Genomic DNA, 23,135 nt, shown 5'->3' with positions numbered 1-23,135 from the left:
GTTCCTGGGAGCAGAAGGAGCAAAGAGGAGCTCCTAAACCAGTGAGTTTATTACTCCTTGTTGCTGTTAACACATCTCTGCCTTGGCAAGAATAGGTGAAATGAGCTCTGAGCTCCCCATATATCGAAGAAGCATTGGGGTCTTCCTGACCAGTGTCAGAATGCAAGCATTGTGGAATATCTCAATGGAAAGCAGCAGCAGCAATTTATACTTTCCTATTTCAAGCACTGATACAGTGTGGTCATCTCAAACTCAATTGCTTCTTTCAAAATATGTATGTGTGCAAACATACATATGTATGTCTGCCACAGGGAAAAGCATCTGCTAGAGACCACAATTCCAATCCTAAAAACAAAGTGTCTCCAGGGAGACTGACAGTCTCTCATAGCATATTGTTATTTTTCTAACTTTCCAACTGCTTCTCAGGAGGATAAGCATTTATTCCCGTTCTCACATTTAAGTAGAACATTTATACCCCTCTACATGTATATTTATGTTCGCCCTCTTTTCCCTTGAATCATTCTTTATCAACTTACTGGATGGAGTTCTCAATGCGTGTGATGGTGAGGAAAGCTGCTAGGTTGGCCGTGTAGGAGGAGATGACAATCAAAGCAAAAAGCCACCAGGCTCCCATCATCAGTCGGGTTGCCAGGGTTGTATATGGAACCTCTCCTCCTGTGGGGAAGAAGGAAAAGTAAGAATTTTCATTTGGTAGAGGAATGCTCGTGCATCTCTCAGGATAACTAGACCCCAAGGTTAACAGCTTAAAGCAGTTCATTAAAGCCTGCTGCTTCAGGCAGGATTTGGAGCTGCACTTTCTATGCAAGGAAAAGCACTGAAGGAAGCCCACACTGTCAGTTGTCATTCCTGCGTTTAATCTCTTTTGCTATTGTGCCTTTAATTGCAGTTCATCTGCCAGTCCTGTCCAGTAATGGAAATAGACTTCTACATCTCAGAACAAAAGCAGCCAAAGGAAAATCTTACAATGTTCTTTCCTTAGAGATCTTATCTACAAACCTTAATTAAGTTTTTCTTTCATTCTGGGGAACATAAAGTCAAAAAATCCCATCAAACCACAATTACTTTTCACAGTTCTGTAGGCAGGCAGATGCTCGTGATAACCATATGTATTTGTACAACTTGCTGCAAGTGAACTTGGACATGCAGGGAAAAAAAAAATCACACATATTGAAGAAGAAAGCAAATATTGTTTTGTATTCCTCCAGTTGCTTTCCTTTAAAATCCAACTGCCATGTAAACAGAACATGAGCAGCAATTAAACCTCCCAGGATGAGATGCAAACTATCGATTGTGTGGCAAGAGCCTAGTAATGAACGCCATGAAAAGCAGCAGCTTTTATTCAAATAGCTGCCTCAAAAACTCCGCTAGTTTGGAGTATTTGCAAGAGATCTTTCTGTTTAAAAATGATATAAATCTCAGATTTTTAGATGAAGGAAAATGTTAATTTTTTTAAATCCCCCTTTTTTCTGCAGTATGTTTTGTCACAGCTACAAGTAACTAAGGGGGATAGGTGAACATAGCAAACACCCATAATCAACTGCTCAAGATGTTCACCCTTCTCCTCTCCCTCTACATTCAGCAATTTGAGAAGCTGATGTTGTTTTTGAGGGGGGTTTCTCCTAGGAAAAATCTTATGATGGCACAATGCCTGGGATTTGCAAAAGCAATTTGTTACCAATTCAATCATCTGTAGATAGTTTGTTTTGTACTTATGTAACAACTCCTTAATGTTCCCACAGCAAGTAGGTTTAAGGGAACACAAATTAAAATTATTCCCATTCCAAGAACAAATAATTTTCACTTATGTACAGAAACTGGGTGTTTAATCAGTGTTGTCTATTAAGGATGGTCTTACTGCTTTATTCAGAATTTTTCTTACCTATACAAAACACTGGGAACTCTGCATTGCCATACAAATTTGAAACTTTTTCCTGCTTCAGTGATGTGGAATCGTACCATATATGAGATAATAATTGACTCCATTAATATATACTTTTGGTATATAAACACTCAAATCCTTTGCTTTTTTGAGAATTCCAGAACTGACAGACACAATCTCTTAGACCTAAACATCTGGAAACAAGTTTTCCTTTATTTCCAAGATGCCATGCAATTGTCTGAAATAACAATGTGCTGATCAGATTGGGAGATATTGTTTCAGTCTAAGGATTATCAAAGATGAACACTAACTTCAACATCTGAAGATTTGGGTTTGTCTGCTGCATGAATTTTAAATTACTTTTAATAGAGTATTTCTACTTTACAACAGTTTTTGCAATGTCTTTTAAATACTTAATTTAAAAATGACTTTTAAATTAAAAGAAATGAAATGAAAAGAGCAATTATATTAATTTATCAGAAAAGGCTGTTTGTCCTTTTAACTTTCAGGTGCTAATCCCTGCAGATAACCCTCACAATTAATTGAAATGGCTAGTGGGATTGAGAAGAAACCAATGATATTTTGGATATCCTTGCATATTCATTTTTCAGCTTAATGAGTAAAACTAAAATTCTCACATTTTTGAATGGCAATTAAATGTCAGCAGAGAGAGGACCATCGAAACTCATACACCTGCCTTCTGGTTCAAGCAAGGATTCTGTGCATCAAGTGAACACAAAAGCCACTATAGATCTCTGAGCCACAGCATTCCCTGCTGTCCCTACAGCTTTCCCATGCTTTGATAAGGTTGCCCCTGCTATTCACTGTTACTTTTTCCTTTTCCCTCCCTTGTTAAAAATAGACTTTAAAACCCATGAATGCTGGTAAGCCCAAGTGCTTTTATTTCATCCAGGTGTTTGTGAAGCTTTGTTCCTAATTCACACTTGTTCCTTGTATACCAGCAGTCAATAAATGAAGCTTGAGGACAAAGTTTGTATTGAAGTACATGTACAATAAACACATATCAAAATAATTCCTCACTCCTCTAACAATTCTTGTACTGAGTCTTCTCAAACCACCGTTCCTAAAGCAGGGCTGACACCACAACTGCCTAAGTGCATGACTTTTTTTAAAGCAGTACAGGCAGGGTACTTCACCTTTCTCAGTAAAAGCAGAAAAGAAACAAAAATCAAAGGAGATGTTTTACTGCCATGGTATAATTTCTTTGGCATCTATTAGGAGACTTAATGTGATACAGTCTTGTTCCATTGTACTCTTTGCTAAAACACTTCCTGCACCATGGCAGTTCACCTTAAGAAACCTCTTCATTCTCCCCAATTTTATTTCTGGGGATAAAACTTTCTGAAGTTTTTTTGGTCTCAATGCGCATTTTCTCAGTGCAGAAGAGTGCCAAGTCACTCAGGAGACCAACAAGCACTGTTTTTCCATTAACATTACCACGACAGACAGTGACACACCTAAAAGATACTAAACTCCACTTTAAATTAGTGTGCAGGAGGGACAGGCATGCAAACCTCCCTCAGCTCTGCTTTCCAAGACCTAGGATGAGTTTCAGATGCATTGACATCTTTATGGATCACACCATGCTCTAGTTACAAGAGGTTACACACAGGACACGCAGCACAAAGCAGGAAGGAGCCAAAAACATGGAACAGAGCTTTGCCTGCTGCTGTCTTTCATATCATACCAGCAAAGCTGAGTAACCCCTAATGGCAAAGGGGGCCACCTGTGCAATGCAGACCCATGCTGATGACCAGGAAAAATCTCTTTTATGGCACCTCATTTCTCTAGCAAAATTCCTCAGTGGTGGTCAGCACACTGGTCGTGGTTACAGTAAAAATGCTGCTCCTGGGGCATGATGAGCAGTGCTTAAAAGTACTGAGTCCCCCTCATGAGACAAATGGAAATCAGTGAAGACAGCAGGCCAGGAGTTGCTTTGTCACATTAAAAGACAGATCTCAAAGGACTACAGAGGCTATATTATCATTTATTGTGGCCTTTCCAATACACCTGCAGTGGGGTATAAGGCAGCACAAAATTCCACTACCTGTACATCACCTAAGTTGTGGCTACATCTCCCAGTATAATTCATCTGACATGTAATGGCTGCTAAAATCACTTAGAAAAATCTAATCTGCCTTTAAAATTTTCATGGGCAGGAAGGGAAAGATACTTTCCAGAGTAAACGGAACTAAAAAAATCCATCTTATTGGGAGTTTTCTGAAGTTGAATTACTGTAGAAGTCACAGTGAAAGAAATCACTTTTAGTCCTCCCACTCTCATCTAATGCAACTCTCCTTCATCAATCCTAGACCATTTTAATGCTGGCCTACTTCGGATGACAGGCTTAGACTGCAACTTATCTTATAAATTTCTGTTTATTCCCATTTCTTTCCAAGTGCTTCAAGCTAAATAGAAGGCAGGAAAAACAATGCATCATCTTGATAATGCAAACAATATGATGCATAATTATGACAGATTTAAATACTAGGGTAAAACCCAACTTCAAAGACAAAATGTGAAACTATACAATTACCATACATATTCTTATTTTAAAAATTTATTTTCCTTCATTAGTATTCAGTTTAAAGGTTTCTTCATCTCAAAAATCACAAGAAAGGAATACAGGCATGAAGGAGGAATGAAAACACTGGACAAATGGGCAAAATAGGGAAATTCAGGATCACAGCCTGGTAAGATCTTGATATTTTATAATTCTGGATTAAATTTGAAGAATTCAAAATGCATAGGCTCTTTTTCCAGACATCTTGTTCTCAGGGATTTTTCATTTGTTTGCCTGAAGAAAAACTGCAGTGCGCTGAGCTTCTGTGAGAGGAGTTTTCCAGATAATTTAAAGAACCATGAAAAATATGTTAATTGTTACTGCTTTGTTGAGGAAATGTAATGCTATCAAAATGAAAAGCAAGAATCATAACTGTGCTTGGAGAAGGAAGGTGAAGAAATAAGAGGGTGGGTTATCTGGGGACAGATTTTGATTCTGCTTTTTCCTACAAAAATTCTGTCCACATTCAGTGAATTATTGGCCTTTGGTAAAAAAGCATAAAGGACTTGGGAGCTGGCTGCAATTTAGCCTTTAGCCTGCTAGAACAGTCACATCAATTATGCTGTGCATCTGCAATTTCCATAAATAAAGAGATGCAGATGCCTGTTGCAAACAGTTTAGATCAATGCATGTCTTCAGTTTTCTTTGTGAAGGGGACATTAATAGAGAGTGTGTGTAAGGGAAGTGGTTTGTATTAACAAAGAGGAAAAGGTATTTTATATTTTCACTTTTTTATTGCCACAAGAAACAAAACCTAAAGTTTGACTGAGCTCTGTGATCTTTGCAAAACTCTCCAAAGCAGAACTCTTCAAAGGCAGAACCTTTCAGAGCATTAGCTATTGCTATTGTTCTGTTAAAAACTTTTCTGATAATATAAAATCTCACCTACTTTCAGTTGGAAATGTTCAATTCAGTATAGGACAAAAAAACTTTTACAGTCAATGAAGCCCATACCTGCTTCTACCAGCTGTGAAGTAAATGCAGCTTGGAAGTTGTCAGGAAATTTCTCATCATGAATTTCTCTTCCCTTATTTTCCTTTTTTTCATCTATCCTTTTCCATTCTTCCTTGAACTTTGCTTGTATTCATCCATAACATTTAAGCTGGCATGCCATAACCTGAGCTTGTAATATTCCATTTTGTGCTGAAGTTAACACCCACTGACCACAGCAGGCACGAGGAATTGTTCCACAGGAGAATACAACTCCTTGAATTGGTAATGCCTCCCAAATAAGCTTGTAAATCAGTGGCTGAACTTGCTATCCTTGCACATGTTGGCAGATTGCAGGGGTTTGAGAGTGGAGAAGGAACTGATCATGAGGCAGGGCTGGCAGCCAGATCTTACAAGGTGTGGAGAAGTTTGAGAGCCAGCTGTAGCTTTTACTCACCACACCACCTGTTCCTCCTGTAGCATTTGGTTTGTATTAAAATGTAGTGATTTAAAAACCAAAAATTACATGTAAAAAGAGACATTCAGATATTTTGCTTCACGCATAAAACATTTCTTCAGGTCTTTACTCCCTAATGAGAGAGCACTGCATCTATGTATTATTACTACACTGTGAAAATACTCCAAATGTGTTAGGAACTGTTCTTTGAGTTCTTTTGAAGGAGTAGGATTGGAAAGGACCCAATTTTCTTTTTATTTACCAAAGCAATGATAAAAGTCTCCATCAGATCCCAAAGATAATGCTTTCTCTTTTTTTTAATAATAAAATAGTAAAAGTCGTGTGTAGACTTTATAAATGGTTATATCTTTTGAAATTGTTATGTGTCTGTTAATATTTGTTAAGTCTTTCATCTTGTTACAGCCAGATATTAAGACGGAAGAAAAACTTGAAAGTTCAGTTTGGTCAATAGGTTTATAATAATTTTTTGGTTTTTGGTCATCTTTCTGAAAACCTGCCCAATGTTCTAAGAATCATGTCAGCAAACAGAAATCTTGGAAGCTACACAGTAAATTCTCATAAATGCTTAGGTGAAATTTGTTTGAATCTGCTGATTTGAAACTGTGTTATGGTAGTAGCTACCATTTAACCTCCACTATACAGAAAGAATTGGCTTTTTTTCACAAGCACGGTAGAGAAATATTTATTGCCTTTCTGGCATAACGATTTTGAATAGTATTACCTTCACCAAATGCACCAATATCATTAAAGTTTCTATATCTCCTAATTAAGTTTTCAGAGCCCTCCTTCCTGCTGTTTTCAGCTCTGCCTCACCTTTGTGCACGCTTTCTCCCCATATCATTTTTTCTCTGAAGTCTGCAGCATTTAACACTTTGGTGCAATCAGTGTTCCTTTTCCTTTCAATATTCTCTACCTGCACATTCCAGACCCTTCAGCATGGGCAGCTGGAGGCTTGAAACACACACCACTCAGCCTGACTGCCCCTCTTACACCTCACATTTTCCTTTATGCATCACAGAGATGCTCTACAGGAGCCAACCATCCTCTGCTCCAGTGGAGAGGATGATTTGGGGGCCTGCAGCAGACACTGTCTCCCATCTCGTTTTGTGCTCCAGCCATTAGCACACAGTCACAGAAAAAAACCAAGATCAGTTCTTTCCAAGCTCTCAACCTCTGAAATACCTAATCCATTTTGACATAGTGACACCTTCTTCCCCTTTTACCCACCTGGTCCATCTGACTTTCATTATTTCCAATTGTTCCTACTATATTTCAGAAACAACATGAAGTTTCTCTGTATTTCTGAGTCTAACTGTTCTTGTTTATTATTCAGATTTCTCCTGCTGGTCTATAGGCTATTAAAGAATATGTTCACTTTGTCCTTTGGTGCTCTGATTAATTTTTTTGCCCCTTAATGTCTTATTTCTGAACTAAACAATCACTGACTCTTGCCATTTGTTGTTGTTAGTGTAATGATCCCCTGACTAATCTCATTACGTTTCCTCCCTGGAAGATTGTTTTCTTTCAGCTGGGTGGGAAGCACTGCCCTCATTGCACTCCCAGAAGGGAAGCAATGATGCGCAAAAGAAAGCTCCCCTCATTTATTTATCCCCTTTATGTGACAGGGAGAAAATCTGAAAACATCATTCCTCTCCTTCAGGCTTATTTCAAATCACTCCTAGGTATCTGAAATCTGTGAAGGAGTTTGAAGGAAGCTGCATCTTATACATGCTAAAGATCCTTGTCAGCAGCTCTGGAAGCCAGCTAACCTGAGGGTGTATGCACAGCCTTGTGGAGGCAGATGTAGGCTTCCCCCAGCCTCCTACCAAGGAGGCCAGGCACCAGCCAGCTCCCATCTGAGAGAGAGATTACCATGCTACCTTGTCACCCTCTGTTAGTGCTGGCCAGCAGTCACCTCCAAGCTACATCTCATATCTTGAAAACTCCCTCTGAAAATCCTCCACTTGCTACTGCTGTGCAGCTGTTGGGATGTGCCTTTGGCATTGACTCACACACTAAGGCTCATTGCTCAGCTCTGTTTTCTCATTAATAGGAAAAGATTACCCATGCTGAGATTTCAAATGCTGGGACTAATCAGGGACCAGTGGCAGTGCCACAAAAACCCTCATAACTTTTTACAACCCAGGGAACTCATCTCATAAATCTGGTTAGAAGGCCGGCCTTGACATACAACCTGATGGATAAACAGAAATTTCCAAAAGGTTGGTGAAATGCCTGCTCACAAACTATTTTGTGAGCTTAAAATACAGGTTCTTGAGTCATGTTCCTTGAAAATATCCTTTCTGAAGCTAGAAATTCCTCTAGCATCAATGAGATCGTCAGTGCTACCCAGTGAAAAGCATGTCAGCCTACTACATATCCGCTGAACAGGGAGAGACATAGCTGTCCCAGGATTTTCCTGGGAAGCTGTGAGAAAGCTCAGAGAAAAATAATTCTTATCTTAATCACTGCACCTGTTGTTGTGCACATGGGGAATGTGTCTTGGAGATTGTTTACCACAGAGGGATTTCTTAACTGGACTCCGGTGATGGTGTTTTGGATTCACTGACCGATTGGATCCACGTGTGTTGTGATTGTCTGGCAAAGGGAGATGGTTTTTTTTTCCTTAGTAGTATAGTATAGCATAGCACAATAAAGCATTTGATCAGCCTTCTGCAATCATAGAGACGATGCACATTATTACCTGGTGGGGCCTGCTGCCACAATACTGCAGCATTGCTCTCCTACTGGAACAGTAACCTACTGTGTTTGTAAGATTAAGTCTCTGCTATGTCTATTACCAAATTATTTTTCTATCAGTCTTCAAATACCAGCCTGCCCAACTGGCTGTGCCTACTGTAACAGCTCCATTCTAGTAATCATTTGGCCACTAGGCTCCCTTGGAAAATTCTGCCAAGATACAGCAGGAACTGTCAGACATCCTTGAGTAAAGTTTTGCTTGAAAATTAATCTATTTGCAGCAGGCTGTCAGATGCACCACTTCACTACACTACTACCCTTTTCTCCCTGGGTCTAATTTATACATAACAGTAGTTAGAGGCACTATGAAGCTGGAAAATAATTTGTGACAATAGCACCCCTAAGGGCAAACCAAGGAGGGCATCCAGAGACAACATACCTTTAGGTAAGTGGGAGCTGTAACTATAAAAGTCAGCTTTAACCCTGCCTTAACCCTCAGGTACTGATCACACTCCTTTTAAAATGTTCACATTTCCACTAAGCTGTGACTAGACAGTGCAGGATTCAGCCTCAGAATAATCCAGATAGAACTGTGCTCTGCTGCTACTTTTAAAAGCTGCTGTGTCTTTAAAGTTGCAAAACTTCTCCATAAACCAAACTCTATTCCTCCTAAAAAAATCATCAGGTTTGCAGAGAAGAAAGTAGAGAATGAAAACTGAGAAAATTTGTTTTATGAGAGAAGCAATAGCAAGGCAAACCTAAAATTGAATGGACTTTCTAAAAGGCTATTTTAAACAGAAATTCAAGCCTCTATCAAAAAGGAGAGCAGTACAATGACAAAAATTTTAACTTATTTTTTCTATTCAGAAATTTTTAGATAAACCCCAAACATTTAAATATATACTGAAAGTATAAAAAGGGTCTAATAACTACATTCAAGTAGAATAGTATCTAATGTGATAATAAAAAGTCTAAACTCTTTTCAGCTGAGCTGAGATTCCAATTTTCTGCATCACTAGCAATGATAATGTTACACAAACAGTGTTCAATCATTAAATTAATTCCCATTAAATCAATGTCCTTAAAGGCCAAACAGTCCTTTAATAATTACCTGATTAAAGTGATGTTAGCATAACATATTAGTTACAGTATATTTATAATTCCCTTCACAACAATAAATCGTTTCTTTGCACCCATCTTGCCCAAATGGTGGCAATAATGCAAGAGTTGGGAAGGGAAATGTGTTCTTTCACCATTCAGCAAATGGCTGGGCTCTAGCTTCTCCTGGTGTCTGCGATGCTTTAATTACACGCATCAATCAGATTTTCATTCCTATTATGTAGGAATTGATTGATCCTATTTACAGGATCAATCTTCAAGACCTATAGGAATCAATTCCTGGCTTTTAGGCCTAGACCCACAAGCTTAATGACTTATTTCAGAAATTAACAATTTTGCATTTATCACTTTCTGTCTTTCTGTGGAATTAGCAAAATATATTTTCAAATCCAAATCCAAATTCACAAGAGAGAAAAGAAAATGATAAACATTAGTTTGCATTAATATAGTGCCAATACATTGCATTGACTTGTGCAACATTATCAGAGATAGAGGGCATGAGTAGCCTTTACAGTGCTTCTAAAAGTTCTGGAAAATACAGCACAAAGTATATTTTGTTTTTCTCTTCTGCTGCTATTACAAAAGAGGAGCAATGACTGCAGCTAATATGAAAATGGAGGCATCCACTAGTATTTGCTGAAGTTACTGGGGGCCCTTAGATGTCTTATACTATAAGTCTACATATTTGAAAGTCTATCTTTTGATACCTGTAAATGTGACCATATTGGAACTGAGGCTTTCTGTCCACCTCTCATGAATCAGTTGGCCAAAATATACTGTATTAGTGCTGCTGAAATGCATTGGATTATTAGAAGACTTAGCAGGGTTTCAAATTTACTTTTAGGGTTACCAAATACAGGACCATTCAATTACATAATCATAAATAACTGTACAATAAGCCTACCAATTTTACCAACAGCTCTTAAAAAAAAAAGAAAAAACTCTGATCAGATAATTCTTTGTTGCTACTTTCAAAACACAGGACAATAATTCTACAAAATATAATTATTAATATACACACACAGAGAAGAACACCGATTAGAGCACAATGGGCATTTTCAAGAAACGCAGGGAGCCTCTGGGGATGCTCTTCAGGAACCTTGTGATGAGATTTGTGCTTTTAAGATGGCTCTTGATTACATGCCTGTGTAAAGGTGCTATTTGCAGCCACTGGGAAGGCAACAAAGTGAAATATGCTTGCTATTATTTTAGAGGATACTGGATCTTAACAAATAACCTTGCACACTGGCAATGTTTAGATCAGATTTCAAGAGATGCTGAAACCAAATCTCTCAATTACTAATGGTTGGATTCAAACGCTGTGAAGCCTCAGGCACTCAGCCACAATTATCATCTCTGGTACATATTCACAAGTGGCTGAGGAGATGATATGTGTGTTACTGTCACATGCAGTTTGCTTACTGTGGTCTTTCTGCACACTCCTGACAGGGTTGTGCGCAGCACCTTCAGGGACTGCAGAAAGAACTGTGCACAATGGACTGAAAACAGACCATCTGCATGTAAAATTAACATTAAGCTAAACAATGCCATTAATGAGGTATTAAAGCGTGGCTTTAGCCAAGAGCCTGTCAGAGAGGGCATTATGAATATGAGGGAGAGAGTCCCCTTTGGCTGAAACCCAGCAACTGCGAGCCAAGCAAAGCACAAAACAATGCAGTGTGACCATAAGGAAAAACACCTATTCCAGTAAAGCCCTCACATCTGTTGACAAGTAGTTTTCCCCGTAATCTTTTTACCTCTACATTATTCTGTGACTCAAAATTTTAGGGGGTGAAGGGAATTTTAAAAAGGATTACACACTACAAACTATAGTTTTGCTTCAATTTTTAAAGAATTATGATCTGTTTTATAAATCTGTTCTTCCAAGTTTTCCAAGCATGCACCAGTACAGAGTGACCCCTGACTACTTCAGAAAAAAGTGAATCACAGGCATCTCAGATACCTTAGTTCAGTTTTCCTGTCACTAATTCTAGTAATCCTTTAATTTTCAGAATGCTTCTCTGCAATGAACTCCTAACCTTATAGAATTCAATCATCACCAGTGTAGGAGCTCTAATTATGTTCCTAAATAACACGTTTTAAAATTTAGACTAAAATTCCACTTCAGGTACATCCTGCAATGTTGCTATCAAAGTGATCTCTAAAACTCAAATGACCTAATGTAGTGATATGACAGTGAACAGAGGACAGAAAGAAACCCTCAACCTTTTAAGTTTCACAGAGAAAAATGCGATAATGTCATTTCTTGATGAAAATCACTAATATGAATGCTTATGTTTGAAAGTGGAATAACCTGGTTTTCACTGCAAATCAGCTATCACCCTGCTTAAGATCACAACTCAGGTTTTTCAGAAGTGAAAAATGACTTCAAAGGTGACTTTACAGGATAGTGAGGATTTTCCTCTTTGGGGACATAGAAATAAAAGAAGCCATTGTAAGAATGTGGTGCATGCTTATGGCTAAAAATGTTCTATTAGCAAGTATATCTGGGCATGAACAACGAACACCCCACTCAACCGATTTATTATCCCTGCTCCTTCACAGCCTGTTTGCAGATGAATTTATTTCCCCTTCATCTCTACCTTTACTCTGTCCTAGTGTGGGGGAAGACAAGGCTTCAGTCAAAACCACCCCTGTTCCTTCATCTCCCTTTTGCCTGGTAGGTGAGGTATCTCACATTTTTAACCCAGCCCCATCTCACTAACTTCAAAAACGCTGAAGAGGTGAAGTCCTACTTTAAGATCTTTCCCTCCACTACTGACAGTGGAAGGATAAAAATTAAGCAGCAGGAGATTCCTACAACAGAATGCTGCTATAATGAAGGTAATTCCCCTAATTTGCATGCTGGAAAGCTGACTAGATTAAAAAAAACACAAACAAATCCGCCCCCCAGCCCTCATTCTACCATATATGCTGAGACTTGTCCTTCATCTCAACACACAGGGAAAGGAACAGGTTAGTTAAAGAAATAATTTGGTAGCATTTTTTGTTTCCTTTCTATATTAATTTTGGTCTACTCCTTTTATAAACACTTCAATATTACAAGAAAAAAACCCTCAGCTGCTGAAGAAGGGAGACTTTCTGCCAGCAGCTTGAAAACCTCTGCTACTCCTGTCTTTACAGCTTTCAGGCAATTTTCCTGGCACCTACCCACCAGTTGATGTTATGAAGTGGCTCTGCATGGGTGGCTGCAGCTATGGCACAGCTGTTGCAGAGGAGGGACTCCTCACAGGGCAGAAAAGCAACAGAAAACCACTGTGGGTTCCCTCTAAAACCCGTGCTTGTCTGCTGCCTTGGATGGCCTCAGCTGAAAAAGGCTGATCAGTCTGAGGATGAAACTGCTGGCATCCCAAGCAGAGGGGGAGTATTTTTAATAAGGTTAAAGCTCATTTCTCACTTCCTCCCTACCTTAAAGAGCTGAAGTCATCAATTCAACTGTAAACTCCTGTGCAGGAAGATCAAATAGCAGGACAAACAAGAGTTGTCTCTTCAGCGTCTAAACATCTTTGAAGATAAAAATTGGGATTTCATTGTTCCTCCACACAAGAAACACTCAATTCCTGACTAAATGGTTCTTCCTTGTTTCCTCAATTAAATGTATATTATACACAGGTGAACCCTGAAAAGTCAAAATTGGTTATCTAATCTGAATCTAACTTATTCATTCTTTACCCAAGTACAGCACATAGTCATATGAGAAATTACAACAACTGAAGAAACTGTTCTGAGCAAAATATTCACCTTAGGATGTTTCTAAAGAATGATGGACAGATGACATGACATGCAATTTTACTTTCCTTTTGCATCACTTGGTCTTCATCAGGGTTTACACTACAGCCAGACAGACATCACCTTCTCACAGTCAGTCAGAGCTAGTCCTAGGCAATTAAGGTAGTTTTTGGGCTTTCACACTGCCATTCATTCTCCATCTCCTCACAGACGGTAGGTATATCAGACACAAAATCTCTAAACAGACTGCCTCATGTACCCAGTGCTATTACTCAAGCAACCACGTGCAGAGAAGATGTAGAAACGCATTATTTAAGATGCCTCTGAGAACTGCCTGAATTTTAACTTCAAATTAGAGGAAAGTTCAAGCATATCCCCTGGTAGTTTCACACTAGTGATATCACATTGCTGCAAACAAATGCCCACACTACTGAACATTTTACTTGGAGCATGGTTATTCCATAGAACTACAGTTTCAAGAAGAGACAATCAAATAAACCTCTGAAAGGACATAAAACTACATCTAAGGCTTACAAAAGTGTACTGCATACACGACAACAGCTCTCAGTACACGCTGTCAGATCCAGTGACCACTTGTGGTTCCCAAATACTTTTGAGACACAGGACACAATTGCCAAAATGTACCCATTTTTGTGTGCTGTCAAGAGGGCTGGCCAAACCACTGAAACATGCAAAAGGAACTTGGGTACCACAGGGCTGCAGTCCCTGTTTCAGAGAGGTGACTTGATGAAGGTAAATACACTTACCGATACACTAGCCCAGATTTAACCAAAATGACATGAGAATTTGTGGGGGGGGGGTCATACTTTTAAGGTGGAAGTATCACACCACAAATAAATCTGCTGGTGTATGTAGTTTGTTTCCTTACAAGTTTGGTCTCTGACTTTTCATCTTAGTTCAGTGCTGTGCATTTTAGGCCCAGCAAGTCTGTTCCCCTTGCTACATGTATATGTCGTTTGAAGAGTAATCAAAACTGCTAATTGATGAGACTGGCATTTAAGCTTTGCCTTCTATCAGAAGGTATAAAACATGTTTTTATGAAGGCAGATGGGTAACATACCCATTTTAAAACGAAGGGCTGATATCTGAGATGTTAAAGAATGTTTCTGTGGTCAGCCAGGAGATCAGGTGCAGAAACGAAATTAGGAATTAGGTCTCAGTCCTAAAGACTTCATACTGGATCTTTTTTATATTTTTAATCATAATCCCCCCCAAGCCAAAACAAAAAAAAATCAGGTTTCACCACTAAATATCATATGTGAAGATATAATTAATTTGTAACAGAATTTTTCCAGAATGGTTCTAGAGTCTTTCTCTGAATATTAAATATTTCATTGTTGTACAGTTAATTAAGAGAAAATGTCACTAAGAAAGGATGTTGCTACAGCGTAATGGTTTCCTCCTGATAGGGATATGCCAAGAGTGAGACAAGCAAGACGGAGTAATTTATTAAGCAACAGCAGACTCCAGGCAGTGCATTTCAGGAGGATTATATCACACCTTGGGTGGTAATACAAGGAAGAAGACTGAGAATTCTGAGCAGCTTTAACCATCTGAGAAGTATTATAATGACTTTGAAGTGCTGAAGCTTGGTGGCTGCTTTATTGCTCCTATGAAATGTAATTTACACAAGGCAAACAGTGAGATTTGCTCATTTACCAGGTATTATAAGCATAATTGGCCATTACTGACACCACTGATGACCAATCAAAACCTCCAGTTGTGACCAGCATTTTAAACAAATATAAGGGGATAAAAAAATGGCCCATCAGTGGTTCTTGAACATCATCAATTTCATAACTTTTTCTGGGTTAAGCAAGTGTATTAAGCTCTCTGAAGAAAATTATATTTTTGCAGCTAATACTTCAAGTGCTCATTATCCTGTGGTCAAATTATATTTATAAAACTATAATGAATGTTTGTTTTGTTGCAATCACTATGAAGTGATTAAATCTTGAATGATTCAGCCATTTAAAAGATATTTTCTATTATAGCAAAAAAAAACAAAACCAAACCCAAACAAAACAGAGCCTTGCATCTTTACCTGCATAATCTAAAGTCCTGCCAGGCCAATTCAGAAATACCTTCTCTTACAGAAAAATTCAAAGCTAAATGAGCAGAGTGTGATAAGATAGAAACTAAGTCTTTTATGGTGTTTTTCATTTCAAATACAAAACACTGTAGTTTTCTCTAACTTCATTATTTTGTCAACATTTTGTTGAAATCTATTATACTAAGTTAGCTCATCACTGAATTCTGAAGCAAAATTGGAGAGGTTGCCTTTAAAACAAAATCCCCAAAAACATTCTTCTGCAAGTCCTTGGTAAAAAATTACACAGCATTTTACCTGTCTCAAAAACTGATCTATTATACAAAAAGGGTTGGCAGCAACTCTACATCTTGAACTTCTGTTTCTTAAACCATTGATTTTCTCCAGTACTAGTGAGAGCAGAGTGCTCCCTAGAGCCTTTTGTAACAAGAGCCCCTAATAGGAAGCTAATAGAAAACCTTCAGGAGATTAAACTAGGTTCTCAGCAAGTACAAATGTCATCAGAATGTTGCAGCAACTCGATTCAGCTGATCTCAATGAAGATTTTAGTAAAGTTTTCAGAACCCCCAAATTTCTTCTCTGAGAGTTCATATGGCAGGTTCCCTACACTGCCAAATTCTAATAAAGGCAAAATTTGAAGGAGTAGCAACAATACCATGGCTAAAGAGAAGGTTGTAAAGAGTAGCACAAAAGCAGAACAAAGTCTACAAAATATATAATTATACATGTATCACTCAGACTCTCTGAGGTAGAAAGGGACCTTGTCCCTTTCTTGTCCCAAGTCCCAAAGCAGGGCTGCCTAGAGCCAGATTTCTGTCCAGTTGTCAAAGGTAATATTCAAAGTAAGAAAAATGAGGAGCTTTAGGCACTTAGTTTTCTAGGATGAGCAAAAGGAAAAGAACAAATTCAGAAGCTGTGACACTAAATTTCAACACAACTGCAATCCTCCACAGTCTGAATCTGTGAATTTGTTTCATCTTTAGATGACCAGACAACTCAGAGACAATAGACATTATCTTAACTACTCATGCCTGAATTTTGACTTCACAGTACAAAGCGTTTGCTTTTAATGTAACCCACAACAGCATGGCTGAGATCACCTAAAAGTCTCTCAGTGGTCACAGTAGATTGCAAATTAAGTGGGTATATTGGGTAGGAAGCCAAAGTATTTCAGTGCACTGCCTGCCCTTTTTATTTTTATAATGAAGGGCTTGAGCACAGAATAAAAAATTCCCTTTGCATTTTATACACTTTTATATTAATTGAGTTGTATTGCAGCTTTATCCACATGTATCTTAAAAAAAAGAATGTAAAGTATTTTGGTTGATCTCAATAATGAATGAACGTCAAATAAAAAGGGATACTTACAATATATCTCCATATTACCAGTCTCAAAATGGTGCCTAGAGTGGTCACTGAAATATGGAGGTAAGAAAGCGAAAGCCAAGATCAAGACCTAAATTTAATTGATACAAGTAGCAGTCACATTAAGTTTCAGTCTATCTTTAAGGAAGCAACTAAAAATACTTAAATTTTGTAATGGAGTATGAAAGTAATTATAGACCTGCCTTAACAACCATTGGATTGATCTGTGTTGACTTTTATCTAGAGACAATGACACGTTATTTTTCTTTGGTGTTTCAAAAATTGAAAAAGGATAAAACTTGTTAATAGCATTTTGAAAAGGGACACAGTGAACTAAAGCTACTTTCTAATATCTGCCAAGTTTGTAACCATTTCAGATGAAAAATGTTTCAAAAATGTTTTAATCATAATAAGTTTTGAATTTCCTTAAAGAATGAGTTGTATTTTTGCAGCAGAGGGCTCTCTTCAGAACCATGGCAGGTCTGAAGCCAGTCTGCATGCTTGCAAATTTTTCCTCTATCTAGAGAAAAGAAAGAGAAGATGATGCCACAAATCACATGCTAGCCCCAAAAATAGAATCCAGAACTATCAAAGCAAAACCAAACTTTGGTTCAAGCTCTTTGTTTCTGTCAGCACCGGGCATAAAACCATCTTTGGCTCTGTTTTGATAACAGAAATGAGTACCTTGCCATGATTTAAATTGCTGCTGAAAGATTTCTTAAGTGAACGTGACAGTGTTTGAAATGCCCCATGCTGCTACACTTAAGATTTGCCAATCAGAATTAATAGCAACAGATTTACTATTCCAAAACAAATAAAAGCTGCAGTTTTTCTGCTGAACGAAGAGCTGATGAATGAAAACAGAGGCAAAATCACCACAATGACCAGTAACCCTGTCAATGAAAATTATTTTCATATGCCTGTATACACAAGGATTAGTAAACAATAATTCTTCAGCTAATATAGTTTTTATTATATTCAAATTGAATGTGAAATACTGGCTGGCATTATAAATGCATCTCTTACACTTTTGCACTGAATTTCTGAGTTCTTCTGAGTCTTTATGTTTATATCAGTCAGTAAGTGTATTTTGGTATAAATAAGTATAGGTAATAATAAGTAAATGTATTTTGGTATAAATTCTTTTCAATGTGTTTAAGTTTTCCTTCTAGATTATTCAGGAGAGTTCTGCCTGTTGTTTGAAGGGGAGCAAAACTATAGATACATGTCTGTATCTTTCCCTCACTCACTAGGAGCCAAGTGAATATTTTACCTTTATTTCAGTGAATTCTGTAGAGTTGTGTTGAAAATCCACATGGTAGGGCAGTAAGGTGTCTCTCTCTCTGTAAATTATTCCTTTCACTTTCCCAGTTCTGTGAATTTCTTTTTCTGAAGTTGCACAGCAGTTTTGGTGCCCCCAGATTCTTTGCACCACCAGCAGGTTTTACTGAGTTGCACCTCCTGTGCGACGCTTCTCACCACACGGAGTAGATGTAGATCTGCTCAAATAAATTCCTTTTTATTTTTTTTTTCCCTATTGAATTCTGGTATTGTTACAACCTGGTCCCCCTTCTTTACATCTAACTTCTTCCTCAAGTTCATGCTGAATTCAAGGTTTCTCTCTAAGCCCTCCTTAACCATTCATTTTCATTGATTGGTCAAAAACCCCTTTTCTTTTTAAGCTGAGCATCTATCCAAGTGCTCCCTTGTGGACTACTACTCTGGACCTGTAAGTTAGGAAATTTCACAAAATACAGGCCTCCCTGGATAAACATGAGGCAAACAATTCAGGTGACAATTGTTCAGGCTGAGGTGTGTTAAACCATTTGTGCCTCCTCTGAACCTTGGCTGGGCAGTCTCCTAGAAAGCTTTTAGGGGCTCCTGTTGGGAGTACTGCAGGGATGCTCAGGCTAATCATCCTGTGTGGAATGGCTCACATTCGTGCAGTAAAGAAACTAATTCTCAAGTTTTAACCTAACAGGAAGACCGATGTAATGAGTCTCATTCTGTAAGAGACCAACTGCTCTCTCACAGCTGGATTTCCTACACACTTACCCTGGGGATATTTTGGATAGAAAGAGAGCTTTATGAACCCACGCATATACATTCAAAAAACTTACATATGTCTCAGCTACTCTTTGGTTTTATTTATTAAAAAAAAATCACAAACCCCCTGAAACTATCTCTTCAGCTCTCCTCAGCTGACCATCACTGCTCAATGAAAATGATAATTTTAAAAGTAATGTCTCTATGCTTATGTGTTTAAAATTACCCCTCTCACGGAAAGTCTCGGCTTAAGCTCTTTTTTTTTTTTTTGGATAGTGACATTGTTTTAGCTTTTTTTTTCCATTCTAGGAGTATCATACTTGATTTTCATGGATACCTTTAGCTTTTATGCATGTCATCTGATTGTTCTGAAAAAGGAATAATGTAACGCTAAATCACATGTTGCCATTTTCATGTAAATATGACACCTTTACCTACAGTGCTCCATCCACATTCAGGTTAAAACACAAAGAACTGTCTGTGAGTTTGGGGCTGTAGTGGCCATGGCTTTTTGTAGAGCAGATGCTCTGTGAAATTAAATCAGGTGTACCTGCAGTGCCAGCAGAGACTGAGGAATAATGGATACAATGCTTATCTTACATGGTTAAGCAAGAAGGTGTTCATTCTGTTTTGCTGTCAAGCCTAAACCCCCGTTTGCTCTTCTGTTAAGCTGCGTTTATTTATTCCACTTTGCTATACAACCTCAACTTGCAGACCAGAATTCTAAGCAGTATATACCCAACCAAGATCTGCAGTCCCTGCTGTATTCAGGATACATGGTTAAAACTCTGCCAGAAGAGGTACACTGTGAAGGACTTGGAAATACAAGCAGAACTGGGGACCAGCCTGGGCTGCACCAGATGCTAGATGGGATTGAGAAAGCAATCAGGAAGGCCAGAGATGCTTGAGTCTAAACATTAGATAGGAAATTTGAAATAAATCAGAAGAAGGAGGAAAGAATATCAGACACAGTAAGATTGTTTAGCACTGCTGACTAGTCTAAACTTAGTTCAAAATCCAAATCCTGGAATTCTCTGTCTGACTAGGTAAGAACATAGCACTTGTACATGTTGAATAATTCTCCAGCAACTGATGAGCAATATTATTTGTTTTTACTCATAGAAAAATCACCTTTCTGTAATAACAAAACAACAAATCACAAGCTAGCATGTAGTGCTCTGAAATTCTCAGGGTACCACATAGGGCAGCTAAATATCTAGGAAATCTTTTAGCACAAGGCTTTCCAGTGGTCCCAGTTCCTTGTGGGCTGTGGGAGGGAGGCAGGGGAGAGGAAGGTCTCTACAGCAAGGGGGGGGATAAGTAGGTTTTCTCTTGGAGGTAGAGCCTCTCTCCTCCTCTGTCTCTTACCTTGCTGCACAAAGGATCCATAGACAAACCACATGGAGTTGTAGAGAGTTGTGGACGTCATGGATCCCATCTGAAGGCGCGGCGGGTTGAGCCAGTTCAAGAGGTAGACCAGGAGCCCCACCAGCAGCACCGTGCCAGCAATGCAGGCCCACAGGGAGAGGTCAAAGGGGGCCAGGCAGGCAAACATGTCCATGGTCTTCTCTGCCTTGCGCAGTAGCACGCCCACCGAGTAGTCCATGTAGCGCGTCGTGAAGTCCACCACGTTCTCCCTGTCGGGGGTGATGGTGAGGGCAGAGATCCCAATGTCAGCTCTCTGAGGGGAGGAGGAAAAAACAACGTGCATAAGTAGGAGCTGCAAAAAAAATCTTTGTTCCTCTGTGATTTATAGCAGCCAAGCTTAGGGAGAATCAGATGCCAAGACCGAGGTCTTCAGCATCATCTATGTGAGCACAGAAAGGTGACTGAGGCTTGAGCAGGGTAGATCAACCATGTGTCTTAGTTTCTGCAAGCAAACCTCACTTGGTGGACTCTGGCACATCAGCTCTCCTTGTCATTATTTTCCAAGAAATCAAAATACTACAAACACAGGAAATACCTGGAGGAAGTCTACTGTTGGTCATTTTTGTCAACCTGGCTTATTAAAGCCATTGCTGACATTGTCAGATTTCTTTGCTGCAAAAGTCAGATTTCATGCATAGCAGATCTAATCATAGGAAATTAGTTGCCTGATAGAGCCAAATTTATAAAATATTTTCATGATTTGATGATCATGAAAAAGGGCTGCTACCCTAGAAGCACCTGAAATTCCATAAAACATCAATTTTATCTACGAAGTCTAAAGTGCAGAAGGGCAGATTCTGCATGCAGTTCCTTTATGATTAATTCCTCTGTATCATACTGACAAGCAATTCCTCCAGCAATGCCAATCTGTCCTGCAGCTCGCCTGGACTTGCTTTGTGCCATTTCCTTTCTTTTTTTTCTGTAATTTAAAGAACACATTAAAAGAGGATGAGTAACATTTCTTGATCTAATCATTGTATTTCACAGTATGTATTAGGTCTCCAGGGACACCAGGCACAAGTACAGCAGGTGCTACTGTACTTTTTACAGGTACAATTAGAGCTTCACTGAAAACAAGAAAGGTTATTTAAAGCAGACATATGAATACCATCTTAAAAAGCCCAAATACTGAGCAATAAGACTGTGAATTCTAGATGGCTTAGTATGACAACAGAGTACTTAAAATATTTAAACTTGTACTACCTTGATTTAATCCATTTTTGTTCTGCCTGAAGAAGTGTGTGATCCTTTGGAAGGGGGTGAGGAGAGCACAAAAAATTGAAAGTACTGAGTCAAACTTTATTTGCTCTCTTCAATTTCTTTCTTCTTGCCCAAAGAAGGCAGAGGTTCCTAGCTCCTTAGATATGTGATCTGAAATATTGAGTAGGCAGGTATGGCAGCTGAAACTGACTAGAAAATTTTGTAAATCAGCTGGGCTCTTTTAATATGACGTGCAGAGCACTCCGCAGCCCATGGCCCAAACACACTCCTAATCACAGTGCTCTTAAGACTTCAGTTTAAATGATGTTACTTTTTATTGATTGTTCACTGGCTTGAGAAAGTGGCAGAGCCTAGCTGGAAGCCCGATGATTTGGACAAAAAAAATGTTTGAAAATATTGATTTTCTTAAAAGCTATGAATTAGAGCTTCACCTTTAATTTGTGTGTTAAGTTCTCCGGTGTCTTAAGTGAAGTTGTGTTGGTGAGCACAGCTGAAAGCATGGCTTCATGAATTCACTTCAGGTCCCTTCCTAACATTTTTGTGAGAGTGATGATTCAACTGCCCTTTGCCCATGGGCAGCAGCAAACTCAGTCAGTAATTAGAATTATCCATGGAAACGTTCAGGTTACCTGAGTCTCCCTATCCTCTTGTTACAAACCTTCTGCTCAACGAGTGACTCAAGTGATTACAGCTCCTGCTGAGAGTCAAGCCCTAGCTCCAATGAGCAAGATGCAAACCAGCCAGCATTTGAATTGTCTTCCACAACTGTGAACAAATATATGTTTTTAAAACCATTTACAAATATCTAAGTCCAATAGTTGTCAAACAGGAAATTATGATTGTATTTAATGAGTAGTATAAATGTGGGCCTTTCCCCCTGAATGTGTATCAAAAAGCAAAATAGGAATTTAGAGGTAAGGTGTCACTATCATATTTTCTGAAAAATGCCTTTGCCAGGATTTCTTCTCCTGGGAAGCTGAGAAGCCTCAGAGAAAAATGAAAACAATAATTATCTCATTTTGCTGCTCCTGTGTTTTGCTGCTTTGGAATGTGGTCTGGAGATTGTTTATCCAACAAGTGGTTGTTTGATTAGTTACATGTGAATTTTTTTTACTTAATGACCAATCACCATCCAGCTGTGTCGGGACTCTAGAAGGAGTCATGAGGTTTGATTATCATTCTTTGTAACCTTCTGTCTATATCCTTTCTCTATTCTTTAGTAGAGTTTAGTATAGCATAATATAGTATATAATATAATATCATATCATAAAAGAATAAATTATCCTTCTAAGAACATGGAGTCAGATTTATCAATTTCTTTTCTTCGACGAGGACACCAGAAACTACCACAGTAAGGGAGGACATGTGGAAAAAAAACCCCTCCTAGACTCAGACTCTGCTTATTAAGTTAGCTGTGTTACTAATTATCAGTATACTACTAAATACTTCTCTACAATACTAGATCATTGAGTTTCTCATTCAAACTGCAATCTATAAGATGCTTAAAGATACTCTACTAAAAAGCAACACACACCAGTAAAGA

General features: G+C 38.5%; 1 protein-coding gene across 2 annotated transcripts in view; it reads right to left on the bottom strand.

Annotated features, from left to right (window-relative positions):
- The window catches only part of GRID2 (glutamate ionotropic receptor delta type subunit 2), a 675,394-nt gene that overhangs the window by 98,830 nt on the left and 553,429 nt on the right, over positions 1-23,135 (bottom strand). For both annotated transcript variants that reach the window (XM_041424490.1, XM_041424491.1), the window contains 2 exons: positions 20,312-20,624; positions 537-675 (listed from right to left, as the gene is read on the bottom strand). In XM_041424490.1, coding sequence (XP_041280424.1) covers positions 537-675; positions 20,312-20,624 — 452 coding nt within the window. The remainder of the gene's footprint in view (positions 1-536; positions 676-20,311; positions 20,625-23,135) is intronic.

Source organism: Onychostruthus taczanowskii, unplaced genomic scaffold (assembly GCF_017590055.1).
Source record: "Onychostruthus taczanowskii isolate IOZ18803 unplaced genomic scaffold, ASM1759005v1 scaffold82, whole genome shotgun sequence".
Taxonomy (NCBI): domain Eukaryota; kingdom Metazoa; phylum Chordata; class Aves; order Passeriformes; family Passeridae; genus Onychostruthus; species Onychostruthus taczanowskii.
This window is presented reverse-complemented; position numbering and strand designations above follow the sequence as displayed.